The sequence below is a fragment of the Gymnogyps californianus genome, unplaced genomic scaffold (assembly GCF_018139145.2).
Source record: "Gymnogyps californianus isolate 813 unplaced genomic scaffold, ASM1813914v2 HiC_scaffold_47, whole genome shotgun sequence".
NCBI classification, from domain to species: domain Eukaryota; kingdom Metazoa; phylum Chordata; class Aves; order Accipitriformes; family Cathartidae; genus Gymnogyps; species Gymnogyps californianus.
The window spans coordinates 334,737-355,280 of record NW_026114367.1 but is presented as its reverse complement, the minus strand read 5'-3'; the positions used below and the strand labels follow the sequence as shown (position 1 = coordinate 355,280).

General features: G+C 57.5%; 1 protein-coding gene across 1 annotated transcript in view; it reads left to right on the top strand.

Annotated features, from left to right (window-relative positions):
* Positions 1 to 333: 333 nt before the first annotated feature.
* Positions 334 to 20,544, top strand: part of LOC127028891 (E3 ubiquitin-protein ligase rnf213-alpha-like) — a 25,078-nt gene continuing 4,867 nt past the window's right edge. The window contains exons 1-23 of the mRNA XM_050914543.1: positions 334 to 360; positions 912 to 1,105; positions 1,629 to 1,749; positions 2,125 to 2,225; positions 2,727 to 2,900; positions 3,095 to 3,267; positions 3,351 to 3,447; positions 3,533 to 3,647; positions 3,879 to 4,062; positions 4,430 to 4,632; positions 4,832 to 4,933; positions 5,242 to 5,457; positions 6,244 to 6,325; positions 6,578 to 6,612; positions 7,324 to 7,418; positions 7,600 to 7,750; positions 7,843 to 8,011; positions 8,378 to 8,469; positions 8,940 to 9,197; positions 9,405 to 9,540; positions 10,042 to 10,125; positions 10,385 to 10,553; positions 10,784 to 10,979. Of these exons, the coding sequence (XP_050770500.1) occupies positions 334 to 360; positions 912 to 1,105; positions 1,629 to 1,749; positions 2,125 to 2,225; positions 2,727 to 2,900; positions 3,095 to 3,267; positions 3,351 to 3,447; positions 3,533 to 3,647; positions 3,879 to 4,062; positions 4,430 to 4,632; positions 4,832 to 4,933; positions 5,242 to 5,457; positions 6,244 to 6,325; positions 6,578 to 6,612; positions 7,324 to 7,418; positions 7,600 to 7,750; positions 7,843 to 8,011; positions 8,378 to 8,469; positions 8,940 to 9,197; positions 9,405 to 9,540; positions 10,042 to 10,125; positions 10,385 to 10,553; positions 10,784 to 10,979 (3,174 nt within the window). The remainder of the gene's footprint in view (positions 361 to 911; positions 1,106 to 1,628; positions 1,750 to 2,124; positions 2,226 to 2,726; positions 2,901 to 3,094; positions 3,268 to 3,350; positions 3,448 to 3,532; positions 3,648 to 3,878; positions 4,063 to 4,429; positions 4,633 to 4,831; positions 4,934 to 5,241; positions 5,458 to 6,243; positions 6,326 to 6,577; positions 6,613 to 7,323; positions 7,419 to 7,599; positions 7,751 to 7,842; positions 8,012 to 8,377; positions 8,470 to 8,939; positions 9,198 to 9,404; positions 9,541 to 10,041; positions 10,126 to 10,384; positions 10,554 to 10,783; positions 10,980 to 20,544) is intronic.

Below are 20,544 nucleotides of genomic sequence, written 5' to 3'. Positions count from 1 at the left end.
CCTCAGCTGTTATGAACATTTGGTCTTAATTCCACCTTGAGAACTATTTTTGATGAGGAAGCTTCATACGGGATACAACCCCAATGTGGAGCGTCCCGCCTTAGTCCCCTTGCTGTTTGCTCTGAGCGGAAATAACGCCTTTTATTTTACCTGCAGATTCTCTCAAAAGTTTTCCTAGCCAGCGCAGAACAACTCTGCTCCTCTGTGGGCAGGGGGGAGATGGGCTTTTCCCCAATTTGGCTTCATATGGAGTATTTCTACCTCCGAGACGATTATCAGCTCTTCGTTGACATAGCAAAAAGCAACGACAGTGTCATAAGTGAGCTGCAGGCAATGTATGAGAAGAACCCCCCCGAAATGGTGAGCAAAGAGCTCTGTTTGCCCTCTAACCCTTCTCCTACAGCATTTGAACGGGATGGTCTTCACAGCTTCCATCATTTCATTACATACTACGTAATTAGTAAGAAATCCTTGTGCTTGTGTCACTCTGGGTATCACGTTGAAGTCCCCTTAGACACTTTGACCTTAGAAGCGGGTGGGATTTGTTGTGTCACGCTTCAACGGTGGGCTCCAGCTCCTTAGCTTGCCACGTCCGTCTGGAGATGTCTGCATCCCTCCTAAGACGCTTATTGCTTAGAGAAGCAAGCTAAGGTTTTTAGAGAACTCCCCATGGTGACTCCGAGATCCGGCTTTCTCCAAGGCGCGGTTAGGCTCATTAAAGCCCTTCCTGGTCTACAGATGCCAGAACTTCACCCGTAAAAGTCCATTCCTTTCTAACTTAGCCCTGTCAACTGCTCCAAAAGCTATCCCAGCATCTAGCCATGCGGTATCCCTTCCCTCTGTGCCACCCGCCAGCGAGGTCAGTTCTTTACCGAGACTCTCTTTCTCTCTCTTTGCAAATGTCATTTCAGTTTGTCACTCTTGATGCCTTGAACGTTCTCCTGAAGAAAGTGCAGCCCTCTGAAAATGGACTTTTGCCCTTTGATGCCTGCGTAGCGTGGCTCAAAAGCGTCAAGTCCATTAAGCCCTGGGTGGAGTGGATCAGTCGGGACAACTACCAGCTTCAGTTCTACCAGAAGAAGAAGAAACTCCTGGAGAGTGTGTTGTAAGTTCAGTCACTCTCTGTTGAGAGTCGTGCAAGCAAAGTTCTTGACGTCTGAAGGTCAGGTGAACCGAAGCCACCCTCCTCTTGGGGAGCCGGAGTAACAAGTCCTCCAACTGTCCACTCCTTCCTCATTATCACAAACGCGGTGGCAAAGTGGCTCCAAAAAAAAAAAAAAAAAAGCGGTGGAGGTTTCACGATGATCAAATTGCTCAGTTCTGGTGGGATTTCTCCTTGCGAGCTTGGCGGTGCCAAAACGTTTTGTGGAGTGGGACAGGTAGGTCTCTCCAGAGGCCACACCCAGAAATGGGCTGGCAGTTTCAGTTTGGCCCGAGGTTTGTTGGAACAAGCAGCGTAGGCAGGACCACGCCATATCTTTCTCCCTCTACCACTATCTCAGAAGGTCTCGTGTCCTGAAGTGACCCCATGCTACCTGGGATGAGTCACAGAAACGCCAGTGGGGAAGGGACCTCAGGAGGTCTGTGGTCCAACCTAACTGGCGTCCTTCGGGGCGCGTGTTTTACAGACATCGCTGGACCTGCACCAACATTGTCTACATGTTGATTGACCACCTGCTGCACAACGAGACACAAATAGAGGAGAAACTCCTGAGGCTTGTGGTGAAGCAGTTCATCTTCCTCTGGAATGTAAGTGTTCCCTGGGGCAGCTCATGGCTGTGAAGCTTGGGAGGGCTCCCCTCTGCCAGGGGACCTCTGGTCCAGCTGTAGGGAGGGCTTAGGACTGGGAGAAGGCTGGGAACACCATCGAAGAGACAAACACTACTTGGATTCAGAATCCAAAATGAGGATTTGGAATCAAGGAAGGCTTCCTTGAGGATTTAAAGGGTTGACCCAGGTCGCTTACCCTCAGAGGTCCACGCAGAGACATCATCCATACATGGATCTGCTTAATTCTGCCATCGAACCCTGTGTCCCTGCAGCACTGACATCCCATAATGTTTGTCCTCCACGTACCAGCGAGATGTTTCTGCTGAACTTGCACTGTGTGTTTGTCTTTTGCAGCGCCTCTACGCAACCCCGGGCTTTGAGCCGGAGAAGACTTTTGATTTGGTGACGAAAGTGCTGAAGAAATGCAACGAGAATGCCGATGTTGTGTACCTGGTGTAAGTCCGAGCTGAAAAAAAGTTGACTTTGGGGTCCTCCTCCACCGATGCGATGTTTGTAAAGTGTGTGTGTGGGGGGAAATACGTCAACGCTAGGGGTGAACCTCTTTGGGCCAAAGGGAGGCCACACCGATGAAGCCAAAGGGATGAGAGCCTGTCTCGGAGATGATCAGTCATCTCTGGAGGAACTTCTCTTAGGTGTGGAGCCAAAGAAAGCAGCTCCCCTGAGCACCCAGGCTCTCTGTCCCCTTCACCCAGCCATCCTCCCCACGGACCGTTGCCTCTCCAAGATGGGATGGTCCTCAGGCAGCTTAGAAGCCGCTGGTTCTTGAAGCGGTGGTGGGTCACCCATGGTTCTCTACTCACCAGTGAGGCCAGGCAGAAGTGCCCACCCAGCTTCATCCCCGCCCCAGGGTGTACGTTAGGCAGGAGCCAACCCCCGCCCCTCCTCAAATCTGGCAGCAGCGCTGAGCTGCCTCTTCTTTCGGCGGTGTCCCTCAGGAAAGGTGTGAAGGAATGCAAGAGCTGCCTGCGGGAGATCACTGAGCCGGCGGAGCTGCCCTGCAGCCACATCTTCTGCACTCGCTGCATCCAGGAGTGGACGAAGAAGCAGTGTAAGATCTGCAAGGAGGAATTCCCGGAGGATTACACACCCACGGCTTCAGAGGCCACAAGGTATCCCGGCGCTGGCAAAAACCCGCCTGTCTCGACTGTCTTCATGTTAAATATTGGGATAGAAGATGCTGGTGCCTGAACAAATGGCCCTCTCGTCTCCCTGGTTTGGGTCCTGTGCTCTGCAGAGAGAGGGACGTTGTTTCTTTCCTTGGTTGGAGGTTGACCACGAGTCTCGGTTTTCTTTTTCCCTCCAGGGAAGCTGTCGCCTGTCACAACAAATTCAGGAGGAAATGCAATTCCTTCTTTGTTGAGTTCATCACCATGTACTTTTTGGGAGACAGAGAGGCACCGTCTGCCGAAATCATTCAGCGACTGATACAGTTTGTGGCTTGCAAACCCAACCCCGAGCATCAGTCGGGGAAAAGGGGTAAAAGAGCTTGATTCCACTCTACCCGGGTCTGACCTCGTGCTCTTGGAAGTCAAATAACGGATATCATCCTTCCTTCCTAGTGTACAAGCCGAAAAGCGAGTTGTCGCCCTTCGAAGAGTGCATGGACACCAGTCCTACCATCCAGTCCTCCCTCCTGAAGCTGCTGCTGCGATGCGGGTCAGCCCCGAGGTTGCTCCCAAACCCCGTTGCTGAACCCCTTGGCTACGTGGATTCTGATGCTCCGTGTCCTTTTCTGCCCTAGGTTCAACAACATCAAGGTTCACTTGGAAGAATACCTGTCCCAGATGGAGGAAAAGATAATATCCAACCAAAGTAACATGGACCATTTCTACTTCATGGTGGTGCACTGTCTGGAGGTGAGTGCCCCTTGGGATGCACTGGGAATCCCAACGACCACCATAACTTGCTAAACCCAGCTAAAACCTATTAATCACATTAATTACCCCCCCTTCCACATCCTTTTATGGGTGAGGAACCAAAGGAGGAGCTCACCTTAAAGATGTGGAGAAGGCACAAGGAAGGAGGAGGAGCTGCTCGGTTATAACCCGCCGTCAGACTCTTAAAAATTCTCTCTCTCTCTCGAGCAGGATTTTATGTACCCTTCTTCCGAAGAAGACGTCAGCCAGCTTGCTGAAAACTGCCTTTCCACCGCAGACCTATCTGCTTTCTGCAAGCCCGAGGTCTCAAGGATTAACACCCTCCAGTTCATCGCCCAGCTCCGGCTCTCCATCAGCTACGTGGCCACCGTGCTTGGCAGACGGATGCTTTCCGGTGAGTTCTTTTGCTTAGCCGTAGCATGAGAACTGCGCCTACCCCTAAGCAGGTCTAGAACAAGCCCCCAAAAGGTCTAGCCTTGGAAGTTTTTGCTGGAAAATTACTGTTTTTATGAAAATCGAAGTTGTTTTGGACAAACTTTCCAGCTCTTCAGTCCCCAGACCCACTGTGTTCCCCAAGTATTTCCCTACGACCCTCTGTACATTGGCTTGAAGCCATGTTTCAACCTGTGGGGAGAAGATCCTACGGCAACCTAGATCCTACTGCAACCTAAACAGCCGTAGGGGCTGCGTTGGTGAAGGACACGTGTGACGTGCCACCACTGGGGACCGGGCCTAACGAGAAACCTCCTTTCCGGCTGCAGATCCCAACGAACCCGCTGCCGAGGGGAATGAGAAAGAGCAAGACGTGGTGAATGCAATGAAGAAGCTGGTTGCGAAGGCTCCGACTCCGTGGCCTCAGGTCTTCCTCATTAGAAATCTCTGTGACATCTATGGGCTCACCTCTATGTGGAAGATCCTCCAGGCGGAGAAGTGGATTTTACCCCAAGGGGTAGAAATTTCGCAGGTGGGTTGTTTCTTGAGAGCCTTGTGCCAAAGCAGAGCTGAGGGGGGTGGGATTCGCCCAGCTCGAGCCCTACAAAATTAACTGACGGGGCTCCCTTCCAGTTGAGGAGAGCGACAGACCCTCGTAGGGTGCAGTCAACCTCCTCTTCGTGCCCTTCCACTTGCTTCTTAGGATAACAACGTGCGTCTGCGTTTTTCAGGATAGAAGCGCCTGGTCGAATACAACGCTGATGTTTTCGGTGCTGGACAAAGCACAAAACCAGCTAAAAAGCAAAGATTCCACAGAAAACCAGAGCTTGACTGTGAGTATCCGTTGTGTCTCTAACAGGAGGTTTCCACAGGTTTTGGTCTGGAACCGTTGGTTGGTCTGGAACCATTGGTTGGTCCGGAACCATTGGTTGGTCTGGAACCATTGGTTGGTCTGGAACCTTCTGGAAACAGGAGGTTTCCATCTGTGTTGATGGAGAGCTGTGGCAGCTCCCTGCTGCCGGGGGACACAAATGGGACTTTGCATGGACACTGAACCTCAGCGGTGAAGCCAGAAGACCCCTCATGGGGAGGTGCCACGCTGGTTGCCTTCGCTTATGTCTGTTTCGTTCAACATTTGTAGTCTGTCATGAGACAAATGGAGAACGTCCTCCGGCTGCCCTCCGTCCCAGATGAGCTGCTGGAAGACAAACTGAAGAAAATCATGGATGCTTTGGGTGACAGTGAAGACCCAGGCCTGCTGGAGGTGGTCTTCCACACTGCGCTCACTCTGGCCTTGTTCCCGAGCCACATCACTCACCTCCTCAAGAACATCTGCTTCAAGCCTGACGTGGTGAAGGTGAGTCGCAAGGCCGAGGTGCCCGGCTCTCTCCACCCCACTGTCCTGGCGCAACGTGTCCGGGCAGACGGGCTTTGTTTTGGTCAGCTTGTTGCTTTGTAGCTCGTTGTTCCCTCTTCCTTCTCGTTCCTTGGGCTGAGAAGTAACTGCGACCGTCCATCCTGGTCTACTTCAAATGCGGATGAGATGTACGGTCTATGGGAGATGCCCATCTCTCTACTGACCCAAGGGGAGCTGAGGGCCTGGCAGAGCTTCGTTGGAGGAGATTAGGTGGTTTGAAGCCCAGCCCAAGCATCCTCCTTCTGCCAAAGGTCTTCCATCCCTCAGATGACGGTGGAGACGCTCATTCCTGAGCTGGGCTTCCCCTGGGTCTGTCCATGCATGAATTGGTTCTGGTATTTGAAGGCTGCAGGAAGCAACCAGGTGCTGCTTTTCTTGGAAGTGAAGGCAACAGCCAGCTCTGGATCCTCTCCCTTCCCATCAAGGCCATGTTTGGCCCATGCTGTAGTCAGTTCCCGAATCAAAACTCATAAATAATTGGGACTCTTGGGGACTTTTCTCACGTCTGGTCACTCCAGCCTCACGTCTCCCTGCCTGATGTACCTCGCTCCCTCACTTGGTCCCCATTCCCTCACCAGAAGCTTCTCCCTGATGACAGTGGCCATGGAGGGGACCCTTCCTCCCCACTGCTTCCTTTAGAAGCAGAATTGTTCCTCAGATAGGTGGGAAGCGAGCTAGGAAGATGGTCACCCCACGCCTCACTTTCTATCGCGTTTCCTTTCCAAGGGGTCCTACCTTCCCACCATGCCTGGAGACCTGCTTTTTGCTGAGGAGAACTGGAAAATTGGTGGGACGGATAAGATTTGGAGTAAGTATTGGGGGAATCTTGCTGCTGCCGGGCATGTAGGGGACCCACCAGCAACTGGTTGAGATCGGCCAGGGGATGGAGGGAAGGGATTAAAGACTCCTGAAGGCCATCTCTGTCCTTCTGTTGAGTCCGTCACGATCTCCACCTGGGGGGAGCAACTTTGGGTCCCTTTTTGACAAGCTCTGTGAGAGGCACGTGGTGGGGCTGGATGCCAGGAGATGACTGACTAACCTTCTCCTCTTTCCCACGTAGCTTGTCAGTGTGGCTCGTACTGGATTGTCACCGGCGTAAGTGTCTCCTTCTGGCTGGGGGTCTTTGTGGCGGCTCTGTCTTCTTGCGCTTCTCGTTGCATCTCTGTCACCTCCACGGGAAAAAGCCAGGCTTGGGATGAGCTTCTCGGGTCTCCTTCTGGCTCCCAGAGGTGCCCATCCCCTTTGTCCCATCTTGAAACACATCTTGGCCTCTTGGCCCGGCCGTTTCTACTGGGTGGTCTCTATAGATGCTTCTCCTGCTGCCCTGCTCCCCTCCTAACGTGGACTCCAATGTCACCTCCGTGTCAAGTGGTCCCTTAGCTGCAAGAGCAGCTGTGAGGCTCCGAAGCCAGTTGGGTTCTTCTCCAAGCCAGTTGGGCTCTTCTCCAAGCCAGTTGGTTTCACCTCCCAACGAGGCGCTAGGCTAAATGGAGCTGGGATTTGTGTCTCCCCGTGGGAGCAGTGGAGCGAAGCGGGTTGCTTCCAGGTCTTGGTTAGTCTCATCCCCAAATTGACGCCTGGATGTGTCCTGCTGGCTGTAGGAAGAACCTGGTTGGTCTGGAGATGTTTGCTCCTAGGCATGCGTCTCCTCCTGCCTCTCATTAGCTGTTGCAATGACCCCATGCAACAAGCCAAGTGGAGGACGTGGAAACCCCCTGGGCGCCCTCAGCTTTTGCTAGATGCCTTCAGCGCCCGGCTGGGCTTCCAACCTTCTCTCTCACTCCACCCTCACGTGTCCAAATGCAGTGTGGGCTTCCCATGGAAGTAAAGAAATGCAAGTGTGGCGCTGCCGTTGGGGGAACTAACCACAAACCTGAGACAGGCTTCATGCAGAAGGAAATGTAAGTCAACCCTCCCGGCTCCGCAGCCCCAGAGGGCTTCACCCATCCACCTAACCCTCCCGCAGAGCCACGGGCACGGAGAAAATGCCGTGGTTGGCCTAAGCGAAGGTCTCTGCGTCCCGTGGTCCCATTGTGGGACCTAGCAAAAGACGTGGTGGGTTATTGCTCTTTCTGAACGCAGCACCGAGGATAAAACGGAGAAAGGGTACATCCTGGAGAGCCCTCACTTGCGGAGAAACGAGGTGGAGAGGTGCCTGTCGCCTGCCTGCGTCGGTCTTGCGAGAGCTCTGCTCCATTCATCCCTCCTGCTGGGGATCTACGCTGACAAACAGGTGAGCGACCACCACGCCGTGAGGAGCGTTTGGCCTAGCTTAGGAGGAGACCTTCCTGAGAGCCTAACGGAGGAACCTGCCCTGTCTTCCAGGCAATTCAAGACCTGATGAAAGAGGAACCGGAGGATGTGGAAGCGTTCTTCTGGGGCCACCTTCGCAAAGACGTGGCGTGCCTGGCAGAAGCGCTCAGCAGGAACACGGAAGATGCCGTGTTGACTGTCCATCTGTTTCTACAGCACCTGAGCAACGACAACCCAGCAGGTAGAGGGATGCTGGGAAGCTCTGGGAGGTCACCAAACAGGCTCGCGGTGGTTGGGTTTTAACCGGGACCGGTGTCATTGGTTCCTCCTTCCCGGGACAGTCTCTATCCCGGGAAACTGGTGAGAAGACAGGGAGACCATGAGGGCAGTGCGCACATTCAAAGCACTCAGGCCAGACCAGCTTGAGGACATGAGCAGGTTGGGAGACAGTCTGCTCCAAGTAGGCATCTGTGTCATCCCTTCTGCTCTCAGGTCCTCTTATTTCTGCATCATCTTACTCCTCGCTGTCAAGAAACCCAACAAAGCTCTGGGCAGACCCCGGGGTCTACAGGGTAAAAGCTCACGTATTTCTTTGTGTCTTCTATAGATGACGGCATAGCCTTGAGCATCCTGCATGAGAAAAAGGACCGAGAAGAATGGGAAACCTCCTTCAAAGCCCTGGCGCAGCCCTTCTTCCAGGTACGCCTGGGCCCAGGTGCCGCTCGCAGGTATCGGGTACCCGAAGCGCTGCTTTGCTGGTGGTCGTGTCCGTGTCCAGACACGTCTGCCAAGCTCAGGGCGTTCCCATGTGGGAGAAAAGAGATTTGTCCCCTCTTTTTTTTGAACTGGGACCTCGTCCTGGTGTGGTCTCCTGCTCTCCTCCTGCAGAGAGCTGGCTTCTTGGATGTTTTTTATATGCCGATTCAGATCCTCCTTGGAAACCAGCTGGGTTTCTTCCCTTGGAGAAAAAATCACCTGTGGGTTTCTCCCTGGGCAGTTCTGTTCTTGTCCCTTTGGTGGCAAGTTCTCACCATGCCCCCCCCCCCCCGCCCCCGCTGCCCCCTTCTCCAGAGCCCTCATCGTTTTTCTTTGCCCTAAGACCCCGTGAATCCCCTCGGGCTGCTTGGGTAATGAGGGGTGTCTCCTAACGAACCCTCGGGTTCTTGCAGGAATTGGAGCAGAGCCTTAATTCTGTCAAGGAGCAGAGGATGAACGAAGGTCCCCATGGCTCTAGCCTCCTCCTGAAAATAGCTTACGGCCAGACACCACCTTTCCAAGACCTGCCGAGGCAGGGGTTGATCAACCAGCCCTGCATGTGGAGATTTGAACAGAAGATGACCATCCAGACCCTGATGCATTTCCTGCAGCAGGAAGATGGAGAAGGCACTGGAAATCCATACCCCATTCTGCTGGAGCTCCTGTCGAAGGTTGGCTGTGGGAACATCCCCTCTCCACCAAAGCGCACGCGGTAGATTCAGCCTGGTTGGTGTCCGTGGGGCACTGGGGTAACTTTTTCCGCTCCCCCTCGTGTTTCTTTGGAACATCCAAGCAAGACAAGGCTCTTCCTCCAGAATACCCCGCAGTGCCAGGTGGGGATCCCTGTCCCTTGAATCACACTGAATTTTCTCTTCCAGCTCGAGAACATCCGACATGTCCGACACCTGCCCGACATTTTCCGTCTCCAGAATGCCCTGATCCACTTCTTCCAAAACAGCCATAAAGGGGAAAACTACACAGTCCAGCAATTCCTGGAGCAGCCTGAACTTTCAGGTGCAATATGGAATTCCATCATGCGCGGGATGCGGGCGTTAAGACACCCCTCAGCACCCAGATGCTCCGCTGAGAAGCTACTGCCCTAGTTTGCGTGGTGGAGTCGACCCAGGCAACACAAGAGCGGCCCATCGACGCTGGGGGTGCCTCTGCAGGAGCAGTTTTGGGGGGGGAATTTAGGAGAGGGTGGAGTTCTGAGGCACTGAGATGGACCCAGGGCAGATCCTTTCTCCTGGGGCATTTGGTGCTCGGCGAGGTTCTTCTGCCGTGAGCAAGCAAGATAGGTGAGATGGGCTTTTCAGCTCCGAAGTCGTGGTGGCCTGGTTGGTTGATGTCACATGTGGTCTCACGCAGGCTCGAAGCCCGGCTCAAGCCAACGCGCAGCACAGTGTGGGGGGACACCTCCAGTGATGTTATCTGTTGGGAGACATCCTTTGACCTGACGTGTCTCCTGGGAGGATGCCTTGATGGGGCTGTTTTCTCCTCTCTCTGTGTCCACAGAGGACCAGCGTTTGGCTTTCAGCAGAGCTATAGAGACGATCCGGAAAGTTTGGAGCAATATTAAGATGAATCCATCCAGTTCAGGTATGTGGTCATCCCCAGGATGTCACGTCCCTCTTTCCTTGGCCATTTCTTCTGGAGGTGCTCCGAAGCTGAGCTGCTTTCTGCAACTACCCCTTCCTAGCAAAATTGCTGAGCTTGCTTGCTTTCCACCTGCTAAAAACAAATTAAAAACCCTTCTGAAAATACAAAACCTACAAAAAACCCCTTCCAAGACCTCAATGAAAGGGAGAATTTCCTTTCATTCGTACAGCGGGTAGAAGACCGTTCCGCTCTTTTACAGGCATCACTGTCCTGCCGGATCTCTCGCCGAACGACATCAACACCAACACTGCTGTCCTTCACCTCCTCCCCACCCAACCGTCCATCAGTCACCTGGTGACCACGTTCCTCATACAGCTGCAAAACAGCTGCGTTGACACGGCCGCGCGGGTCACCAGGGAGAGGCAACGGTAGGTCTCGAGCCGCTCACCCTAGGGCTTGTCCATCTCCTCCACCCTCCATAAAGGCTCCATGAGAGGTTTTCAGGACTGGTGTGGGGCTTGCAGGGGAGCTGTGGAGGCCAAACCATGCCATTGCAAGGTCCTGGTGGCTTGGGCCACCAGCAAAGCGGGTCCTTGATGGCAGAGTAAGACGAGGCGAGAGGTCCTGTAACCACACAGAGCAACCTTTTCTCTCCCAGGTCCATCTCCGCAGAAGAGGTGAAGCCTTCCTCCGTGCTGGCCGTAACCAAGAGCGATCTGGTGACCATGGCGCTCGCCAACTTGCAGTACGAGATAGACGAAGACGGCACCAAGACGACCTACTTCGACTTCCAGATGCTGCAGCGGCAAGTGGTTCATCGCTTCATCAGCGGGAAGCCCATCATCAAGGCTCAGGTGAGCTCAGCGCCGGCCAAGTTGGGTTGTCCCAGGCCAGCAGTGGGGTTGGGGTCTGTTTCCAGCCTCTTCTACGCACCTTTCTGGAGTCAGCGGACTCGACCAAAGGCATTGGCAGATGCCTGCTGTGCATCTGTCTCTGTTCCTCGGGTTTTGAAGGAGTGCCATGGCCAGAAATCACTTCTGCGGTCATGAAATGGTGGCCTGAAATGGTGGCCCGAGGACCTACAGCCCTGTCTTTTGGGAAGGGGAAATGAACCTGGTTTCTTTGAGAACGAGGGAGGAGTTGGTAGCTGTTCAAAGAACTTCAAGAGGCATCTTCCAGGGTTATGTATGGTCCGAAGTGGGACTCTGAACCACCTCGGAGGAGCACATCTCTGGCTGGGGCTGTTGGTCTCCATTCTGTGAAAATGAAGGCTGGAGCTGGTGGGAAAAGGGGACTTGAGGACACCAGACCCAGGCTGTCCTGCAGCAACTGGGGTGTGCGTGCTCTCCTAAAGTGGAGATCAGTCCACACTGGCTGTTCCCAGGACCCTTTTGGTCCTTTGAAATAGCTCCCAAGAGGATTGTCTCCATCACCTTGCTGGGGACGGAGGTGAGACTGCGAGCTCCTCAGATCCCCTCCTTCATGGAGATGCCTTCCTCCAGCCGTCAGGGACCTCCCCTGATCTCCACAACCCCACAGTGGCCTCAGGAGGCCATTGACCACCTCCTGCAGAACCCCCGGGGACATCCCATGGACTCACATCTGCCCAGCTCAGCTTCTCTGCTGGCCCCTGTTAGGTGACACCAGGCACGTTCATAACCGTCTGTCCCAAACCTGTTCCAGACAGCTCCATCCATTGCCCTCAACAACGTGAGGACCCTCCAGGCCACCAAGACGAAAGTCAGGGACCAACTGCCCCAGGTAGGAAACGGGTCGCCGGTCTTCTCCATCCGACCCTAAGGTCTCCCCTCAAGTCCCGTGACATGATGGGGCCACAGAGACCGGGCAGACGTGTGGGAAGACCCAAGGCCAACTCAAGCAGTGGGTTGGAGACCTGGCAGGGCTCAGTTCTCCTGTGCCAGGGAGGGAGGGAAGGGGTCACGTTGTGGTGGTCCCAGCCCTCGCCAGGTCACATCCTTGCTGTTCTTCCTGCCAGGAGCTGCTCAGCATCAACCAGCAGAAGCGCATCATGGAAGAGGCCCGCTCAGTCAACGCCCTCTCCAAGGCCTTGGCCACCGTGAAGGTGGCTGCTGAGTTCCTGGCAGTGACGGGTGGTGACCCGGAGCGCCCGCTGCCCGAGTACGTCCGGCAGGAGCTGAGGATGGACGCCGGCGCAAAGCAGTTCCAGGATGTGCCGGTGGGCGAGGGGCTCAGGGCGGGTGGGAAGTGGGACCTTCGTGCCTTCACCCCTGCCCCTCTGCGCAGGGCTTTGCGTCTCCCATGGCCCCCACCACCTTCACATGCTCCAAGGTCCCCAAGTCTAGTGTCTGTGGAGGGTTGGAGGGGGTCTCCTGCTCAGAGCAAAGAGATCCTGGGCACCTGGGTGGGTTTAAAAGCTTGGCTAGGTGGTGCCAGGTCTTCATGTCATGTCCACCACCACCTCGGGGACACCTCGGACACTGTGGATGGCCCGCGGTGCCTCCGTGGGGGACGCCGGTGATCTGGGAGCCAAGGGTTTGTAGATGCACCCACCTGGATGCTTGAACTGGGTGGTTGAGGTGCAGCCATCGGGGGATGTTGGTGGCCAGACGTGTCCTCCAGGACACGCTGGAGTTGAGCGTGGACAGGACCTTCCTAAGGAGCTGAACGCCTGTGCCTCTCTGTCCCCCTTCTTCAGGTGGTGCCCAACACCCGGCTGAAGCACATCCTGTCACTGTGGCAGGTCCTGGCGGCTCGCAGGTCCATGCTGTTGGTACAGATGAACCAGGTGAGGGAGATGAGGCTGGGGGAGGAGATAGGGTTTGCCCCCCCCCGGGAGGGAAAAGGAAATACGTTACTGCAGCCAGGCGGCATTTTTGATATCCCTGTCTCATCCCTTCCCTGGATAAAATCAAGGTCTCTGGCCCATCCTGAAGATAATCCACTCCCCTGGGTACTTTCAAGACTGGCTTATGTCTTGGAAGCTCTCTGGTGGCCCTGATACGAGGTTCAAGGACACAAGAGGGTTGTGGTTCTCCTTCCTCCATCAGACATCACCTCCGGGCCCATCTGGGTGGGGTCTGCCAGGGTGTCCCTGTTGCTGAAGCTGGTGGTCTTTGCAGGATCCCTTCTGCCTGGTACCCAAGCAGTTCCAAGGGCAGCTGAAGGCAGATGAGGCAAAGGCCCTGGCCTCTGTGTTGTCCAACACCAACCTCGACCTCTTCCTCATTGAGCTGCACGAGATGATCACGGTGGCACTGTCTGGATTTCAGCCCGAATATAAGTAAGTCCAGGTCGTATCCTGCGACAGCCAGAGCGGTGGCAGAAGTCACAGCTTTCTAGGAGGGTTTGGTTGGGGAGAGACCTCTGAAGGTCTCTGGTCCATGTCCTGCTCCAGGCAGGTTACTCAAGGCCTCGTCCGGTTGCGTGTTGGTGGATCTCCGTCTTTGGAGATGCTCGTCTTGGGGGCTGTCCCAAGGTGGCATCACCCCTGATGGGAAGAGGTTTTTCTTATGCCCAACCATCAGCTGCCTCGTCGGCTCCTGATGCCACTGGAGATACCTCAGGGCAGCCTCTAGCACGAGGCGTTGGCCATTATTGACCAGCAATCTTGGCCACCATTGAGAGCCACCATTGACCAGCAACCTCGGCCAAGACGGTGCTTATTGTTGACAGCCAACGCTGGCCATGGCTGGCTTCCTGGAGGTGGTGAGACATCCATCCCACCTCCACCCGCTCACCCCCCCTTGCTCTGCCTCACCCACAGCCTGAAGTGTGCCTTTAAGTTCTTCCTGGAAGACAACCACGTCCCCGCCACCTCTGTGGCCACCCTCACGGATGCCCTGGACCCAGACATTCCCATCAGGAACATCCTTTCCGTCTGGAGGACGGCTGCGAAGACCAGCCAGATCAACGTCCCTGCCTACAGCCAGGAGAGGCCAGCCCAAGGCAGCCATTAGCCCCCTTCTCGCAATGACCCCGTTGGTGGCTTGTCCCCATAGGCACAGAGGAAACGTCTACCCCTAATTCCAGCTCTGAGGGCAACACATGACCTGCATGTGGGCTCCTGGAGCAGCTCAAGCCTCCAAACCCCCAAAATCCTGCTCCCCCACTGCCTGAACCCGGGTGAGAAGCTCTCACCTGGACCCACCACTGCCCCCTCGGGGACCCCAAGCGTCCCTCCAACCCTGCCAAGCCACAGCAAGAACCTGGAGAGCATCCCCATGGACACGTCCCCAGCGCCGCTACCCCTGCCCTCAGTTGGCCAACTCTGCCCCCAGCAGCCCCCAAAGAGGGGTCTGAGGAGCTGGAGCCCCTCTACCACCCCAGTGTTGGCCAAGGGGTGCTTCTGTGTGTCCCTATGCCCATCGTCAGTGGCCTCTGTCCTGCCTTGTCCCTCCTCTCCCTTCCTGCTTCATTAAATGCTCAAGGACCCATCTTGGTTTCATGTCGTTCCTGAAACGGTGGGGGAGGGGACCCGGCCGGTGTCATGGGTGCGACCAGACCTTCTCGGGGGCTACCGTGGGGCTTAAGGGCCTCCAGAGAGAGAGCAGTGGAGGAGCTGGAGGTCTGAGCTTCCCCACACTGGCCTCCACAGGTGGCCAGGGGCAGGAAAGACCACAGCCACCCTGCCAGAGCTTCCCCAGTGCTCCCAGTATACCCCAGTGCCCTCAAGGGTTTGAGCTGTGTGGTGAGCTCCTTCTCTCCATCTTCCCGGAGAAGGAGGTCCATGCACCCTTCCGTGCACGTATTTATAGACATCGATGAGACCTCCTCAGTGTCTTCTCCAGGCTGGACCATCCCAGCTCCCTCAGCCTCTCCTAGGAGAGATGCTCCAGTCTCTTCATCATCTTGGTGGCCCTTCCCTAAATCTAGTTTAAAGCTCTCTGTAGAGGTCTGGCCAGCTTGCTGGTGAAGACCCACTTGTCCCAGTTGGTCAGGTGAATCCCATCAGCTCCCAACAGGCCCGGCTTCTCAAAGATAGATCTGGCTTCTCAAAGTAGGTCCATGATCATGGAAACCCAAACCTTGAGTATGGCACCAGCCGTGCAACCAGTTGCTCCACTCCCTTCATCATCTTCCCCGGACTCTCTCCCGTATGGCCACGTCTCTCTTGTACTGGGAAACCCGGCACCGGACCCAGCCCTCCAGGTGTGGCCTCATCAGCACAGAGGTGAAGGACCACCTCCCTCCACCGTGACCTGCCTTTGCGGCAAGGGCTCGTGGTTCCTGGTCAACTTGGTGTCCACCAGCACCTTTTCTATCAAGCAGCCAGGTGTCCCCATCGTGTCCTGGTGCTGGGGGTTGTCCCTCCCCAGGGGCAGGACTTTGCACTTCCCCTGGTAGAACCCCATGAGGTTCCTGTCAGCCCGTGTCTCCAGCCCGTTGAGGTTTCTCCGGGTGGCAGCAGGACCCTTTGGCGTCTCAGCCACTCCTCCCAGTTTGGTGTCATCTGCAACCTTGCAGACGTTCAGCCAGTTGACAACCCGCCTCACTGCTCATCCAGCCCATACAACGGCTTCTCCAGGAGGATCTTACGGGAGACAGTGTTGAAAGTCTTCCTGAAGTCCAGGTAGACAACGCCCACTGCTCTCCCCTCGTCCACCAGGCCGGTCATTGCATTGTAGACGTTTATCAAGTCAGTCAAGCATGACTTCTCCTTGGTGAAGCCACGCTGACTCCTCCTGATGCTTTTCTCATCCTTCACGTGCCTAGAAATGGTTTCCAGGATTACCTGCTCCACCACCTTCCTTTGGGAAAGTCCCTGCTGGCCACACAACTGCTGCTCTGCAGCATTCCTTGAGCAGCCGGTGAAGCGGGGGCAGCGGCGCGGGCAGGGATGTGGCAGGAGACAGAGGAGGCAGGAGGAGCTCCTGCACCATGACGAACGCCCCCTCCCTTGGGCCCGTGGCCAACCCCGGGGCCATCACTTGGGTAATGTCGCCCTGGCCACATCCTTTGAGATTAGATATGCCGGATGCCAACCGGTAACGGTCATCTGATAACACCTCCCCTTGAGAAGGAAGGACCGGTGACCCGGCTTGTGCAACGGCCACGGGGCTTGCGGCATGCAAACCAGTCAAAACGGCAAGTTTCCACCCCAAAACCTCTCACCCCTACGGGTGATCGCTTTTTGAAGGCATCTCTGGGACGTTGCTGTGTGTCCTTGGTGCAGCTCGCCATGGCCGTCTACAAGGTGAAGGTGGCAACGGGTGACATCCTTCAAGCTGGGACCAGAAACTCCATCTCCATCACCTTGGTGGGCAGCCGTGGCGAGAGCCGCCAGACGTCCCTCAACTCCTGGTTCCAGCCGGGGATGGTGAGCGTGGGGACGGGGACACGAGTGGTGGCATGGTCTGTCCCGGGGCTCCGGGGCATGGGTTTTGCTGGAGAGGGTAGGAAAAGGGCTGGGTCATCTCCAAGGTTTGGGAGGGATGGTGGGAGGGGTCCTGGGGGATGGTGGGAAGGGGTCTTGGGGGATGGTGTGAGGGGTCCTGGGGGGATGGTGGGAAAGGGTCTTGGGGGATGGTGGGAGGGGTCCTGGGGGGGGATGGTGGGAAGTGGTCTTGGGGGATGGTGGGAAGGGGTCCTGGGGGGATGATGGGAAGGGGTCTTGGGGGATGGTGGGAAGGGGTCTTGGGGGATGGTGGGAGGGGTCCTGGGGGATGGTGGAGGGGTCTTGGGGGGATGGTGGGAGGGGTCTTGGGGGATGGGGGGAGGGGTCCTGGGGGATGGTGGGAGGGGTCTTGGGGGATGGTGGGAAAGGGTCTTGGGGATGGTGGGAGGGGTCTTGGGGGATGGTGGGAAAGGGTCTTGGGGGATGGGGGAGGGGTCCTGGGGGGATGGTGGGAAAGGGTCTTGGGGATGGTGGGAGGGGTCCTGGGGGGATGGTGGGAAGGGGTCTTGGGGATGGTGGGAGGGGTCCTGGGGGGATGGGGGGAGGGGTCCTGGGGGATGGTGGGAGGGGTCTTGGGGGATGGTGGGAAAGGGTCTTGGGGGATGGTGGGAGGGGTCTTGGGGGATGGTGGGAAAGGGTCTTGGGGGATGGGGGGAGGGGTCTTGGGGGATGGTGGGAGGGGTCCTGGGGGGATGGTGGGAGGGGTCTTGGGGGATGGGGGGAGGGGTCCTGGGGGGATGGTGGGAAAGGGTCTTGGGGGATGGTGGGAGGGGTCCTGGGGGGGGATGGTGGGAAGTGGTCTTGGGGGATGGTGGGAAGGGGTCCTGGGGGGATGATGGGAAGGGGTCTTGGGGGATGGTGGGAAGGGGTCTTGGGGGATGGTGGGAGGGGTCCTGGGGGGATGGTGGGAGGGGTCTTGGGGGATGGTGGGAAAGGGTCTTGGGGGATGGTAGGAGGGGTCTTGGGGGATGGTGGGAGGGGTCCTGGGGGGATGGTGGGAGGGGTCTTGGGGATGGGGGGAGGGGTCCTGGGGGGATGGTGGGAGGGGTCTTGGGGGATGGTGGGAAAGGGTCTTGGGGGATGGTGGGAGGGGTCTTGGGGATGGTGGGAAAGGGTCTTGGGGGATGGGGGGAGGGGTCCTGGGGGGATGGTGGGAAAAGGTCTTGGGGGATGGTGGGAGGGGTCCTGGGGGGATGGTGGGAAGGGGTCTTGGGGATGGTGGGAGGGGTCCTGGGGGGATGGTGGGAAGGGGTCTTGGGGGGGATGGTGGGCAGGAGTCATGGGGGATGGAGGAAAAGCATCTGGGGGGACGGAGGAATGGGGTCCTGAGGGGGGATGGTTGGAAGTGGTCTTGGGGGGGATGGAGGAAAAGGATTTGGGGGGGATGGAGGAAAGGGGTGCTGGGGGGGTGGAGGAAAGGGGTCCTGTGGGAATGGAGGAAAAGGATTTTGGGGGAGGACGGAGGGTAAGGGATGGAGGAAAGGGGTCTTGGGGAGATTGAGGAAGAGGATCCTTGGGGGATGCTCTGAGCCCCGTATCCCCTGGTGCCACGCCGGGGCAGCTGCCCCACCCCCTCCCCCCCCAAAAACCATCCCCCCGCCCAGGAGAAGGATCTGACCGTGCGCTGCGAGCGGGACTTGGGTCCCGTCGTCCTCATCCGCCTGCACAAGTGGCGGCTCTTCTTGGAGGATGCCTGGTACTGCAAGGACGTCCGCGTGACAGCCCCCGACGGCACCCTCTACCGCTTCCCCTGCTACCATTGGCTGGAGGGGGTCACCACGGTGCAGTTCCGGGAGGGCTCAGGTAGGACCCATCCCACCCCCACCCTCCTCTGCTAGCTGGGGGGGGGGTCCGACCTTGACCCCTCTCTCCTCCTTTCCAGGGAAGAAGCTGGCAGACGATGAGCTGGAGGTCCTCAAGGAGCATCGGCGGCAGGAGCTGAAGGCACGGCAGGAGGCTTACCAGTGAGAGCAGAGACATAAGGATGGAGGCCCACCATGGCCAGGGTGGCTTAGCCAGCGGTGACGCTGATGTCTGTCCCCATGTCCCACCCGCAGGTGGAAGAACTTCGCTGACGGCTGGCCCCGTTGCCTCAACGTGGACTCCATCCTTGAGCTGGACTCCAACGTTCAGTTCTCCTGCGTGAGGGCCACCACCTTCACTGGTGCCCTCATCTTCCAGTAAGCAATGCCCCAAGGTTGGGGAGGACCTGGGTGATGGCGGTGAGGAACATTGCCAGTGCCACCCTGTCCCGGGAGGCTGGCGGGGGGGCCAGGGACGGGATGGTGGGTGCTGAGGTCCACCTCTGGCCTGTAGAAGGGCCTCCCACCTTCTGGCAGCGTTCCTGTTGAGACCCACCTCCTGGAAGAGCCTGGATGAGATGCGCAGCATCTTCTCCCGCACGCGGGGCAGGGAGATCGGTGGGTGCCTTGTGTGTCCTCCCCCGCCACCCAGCGCTTCCCAGGAAGTCCCTGGCTCGACGTGGAGGGGTGGGCGGTTGGGTGCTGACATCCGGCCACCCCCTCAGTCCCCGAGTACGTGGCCAGGCACTGGCGAGAAGACGACTTCTTCGGTTACCAGTTCCTCAACGGCAACAACCCCATCATCATCCAGCAATGCATGGCGCTGCCGGCCAAATTCCCGGTGACGCCGGAGATGGTGGCTGGCTCTTTGGGTGGTGGCACCAACCTGGGCAAAGAGATGCAAGAGGGTCGGATCTTCATCGTGGACTATGAGGTGCTGGAGGGCATCCCGGCCAGCATCATCCACGGGCGCCAGCAGCACATGGCGGCCCCGCTCTGCCTGCTGCACCAGGGCGCCGATGGGCGCCTACGCCCGTCGCCATCCAGGTAGGGATATCCCACCCCAAACCGGTGGACAACTCCACCATGGTGGTGGTGGAGATGGTGCCACCACGTGGTCGTGTCCCCGCAGCTCAGCCAAACGCCGGGACCCACCAGCCCCATCTTCTTACCGAGCGATGCCGAGTGGGACTGGCTCTTGGCCAAGACCTGGGTGCGCAACGCCGACTTCTACAGCCACCAGCTCCTCACCCACCTCTTGAGGACCCACCTCTTCGGGGAGGTCTTCGCCATTGCCACCCTACGCCAACTGCCCAGCTGTCACCCCCTCTTCAAGGTAAGGTCCCACCTCAGGACCGCCCATCTGACCGCAGTGACCCCCCCCCCCCCAACACCCCCCCCCCCGCCCCCCAAGCTCCTTGGGAGGTCCCCGGTCATCTCCAAGGGCTTGGTTCCCACCACTAGCTCCTCATCCCCCACTTCCATTTCACGTTGCACATCAACACGTTGGCCCGGAGCGTCCTCATCAACCCTGGCGGCGTCATCACCAAGGTGATCCCCAGGGACTGGAGCACTGGGGTCTACTGGGAGCACTGGGGGGCACTGGGTGTACTGGAAGCACTGGGGGGCACTGTAGTATACTGGGGGCACTGGGAGGCACTGGGAAGCACAGAGGGCCCTGGGGGACACTAGAGAGCATGGGGGTGGGGCTGGGGAGCACTGGGGACAGTGGGGTATACTGGGAATACTGGGGGCACTAGCAAGCATGGGTTGGGAGGGGCTGGAGTGTAATGGGAGCACTTGGGGGGTATACTGGGGGCACTGGGGAGCACTGAGGGGGTACTTGGAGTACTCATGCCCTGGGAGCAGCTGGGGGGCACTGGGGGGGGCACCGGGGGTCTGCTGGGAGCACTGGGGGGGCACTGGGGAGCACTGAGGGGGTACTTGGAGTACTCGTGGCCTGGGAGCACTGGGGGGCACTGGGGGTCTACTGGGAGCACTGGGGGGCACTGGGGAGCACAGAGGGCCCTGGAGGACACTGGAGAGCACGGGCAGGGTCTGGGGAGCACTTGGGGGCACTGGGGTGTACTGGGAGCACTGGGGGGCACTGGGAGCACTGAGGGGTACTTGGAGTACTCATGCCCTGGGAGCACTGGGGGGCACTGGGGGTCTACTGGGAGCACTGGGGGCACTGTGGAGCACTGAAGACCCTGGGAGACACTAGACAGCCTGGGGGGGGGT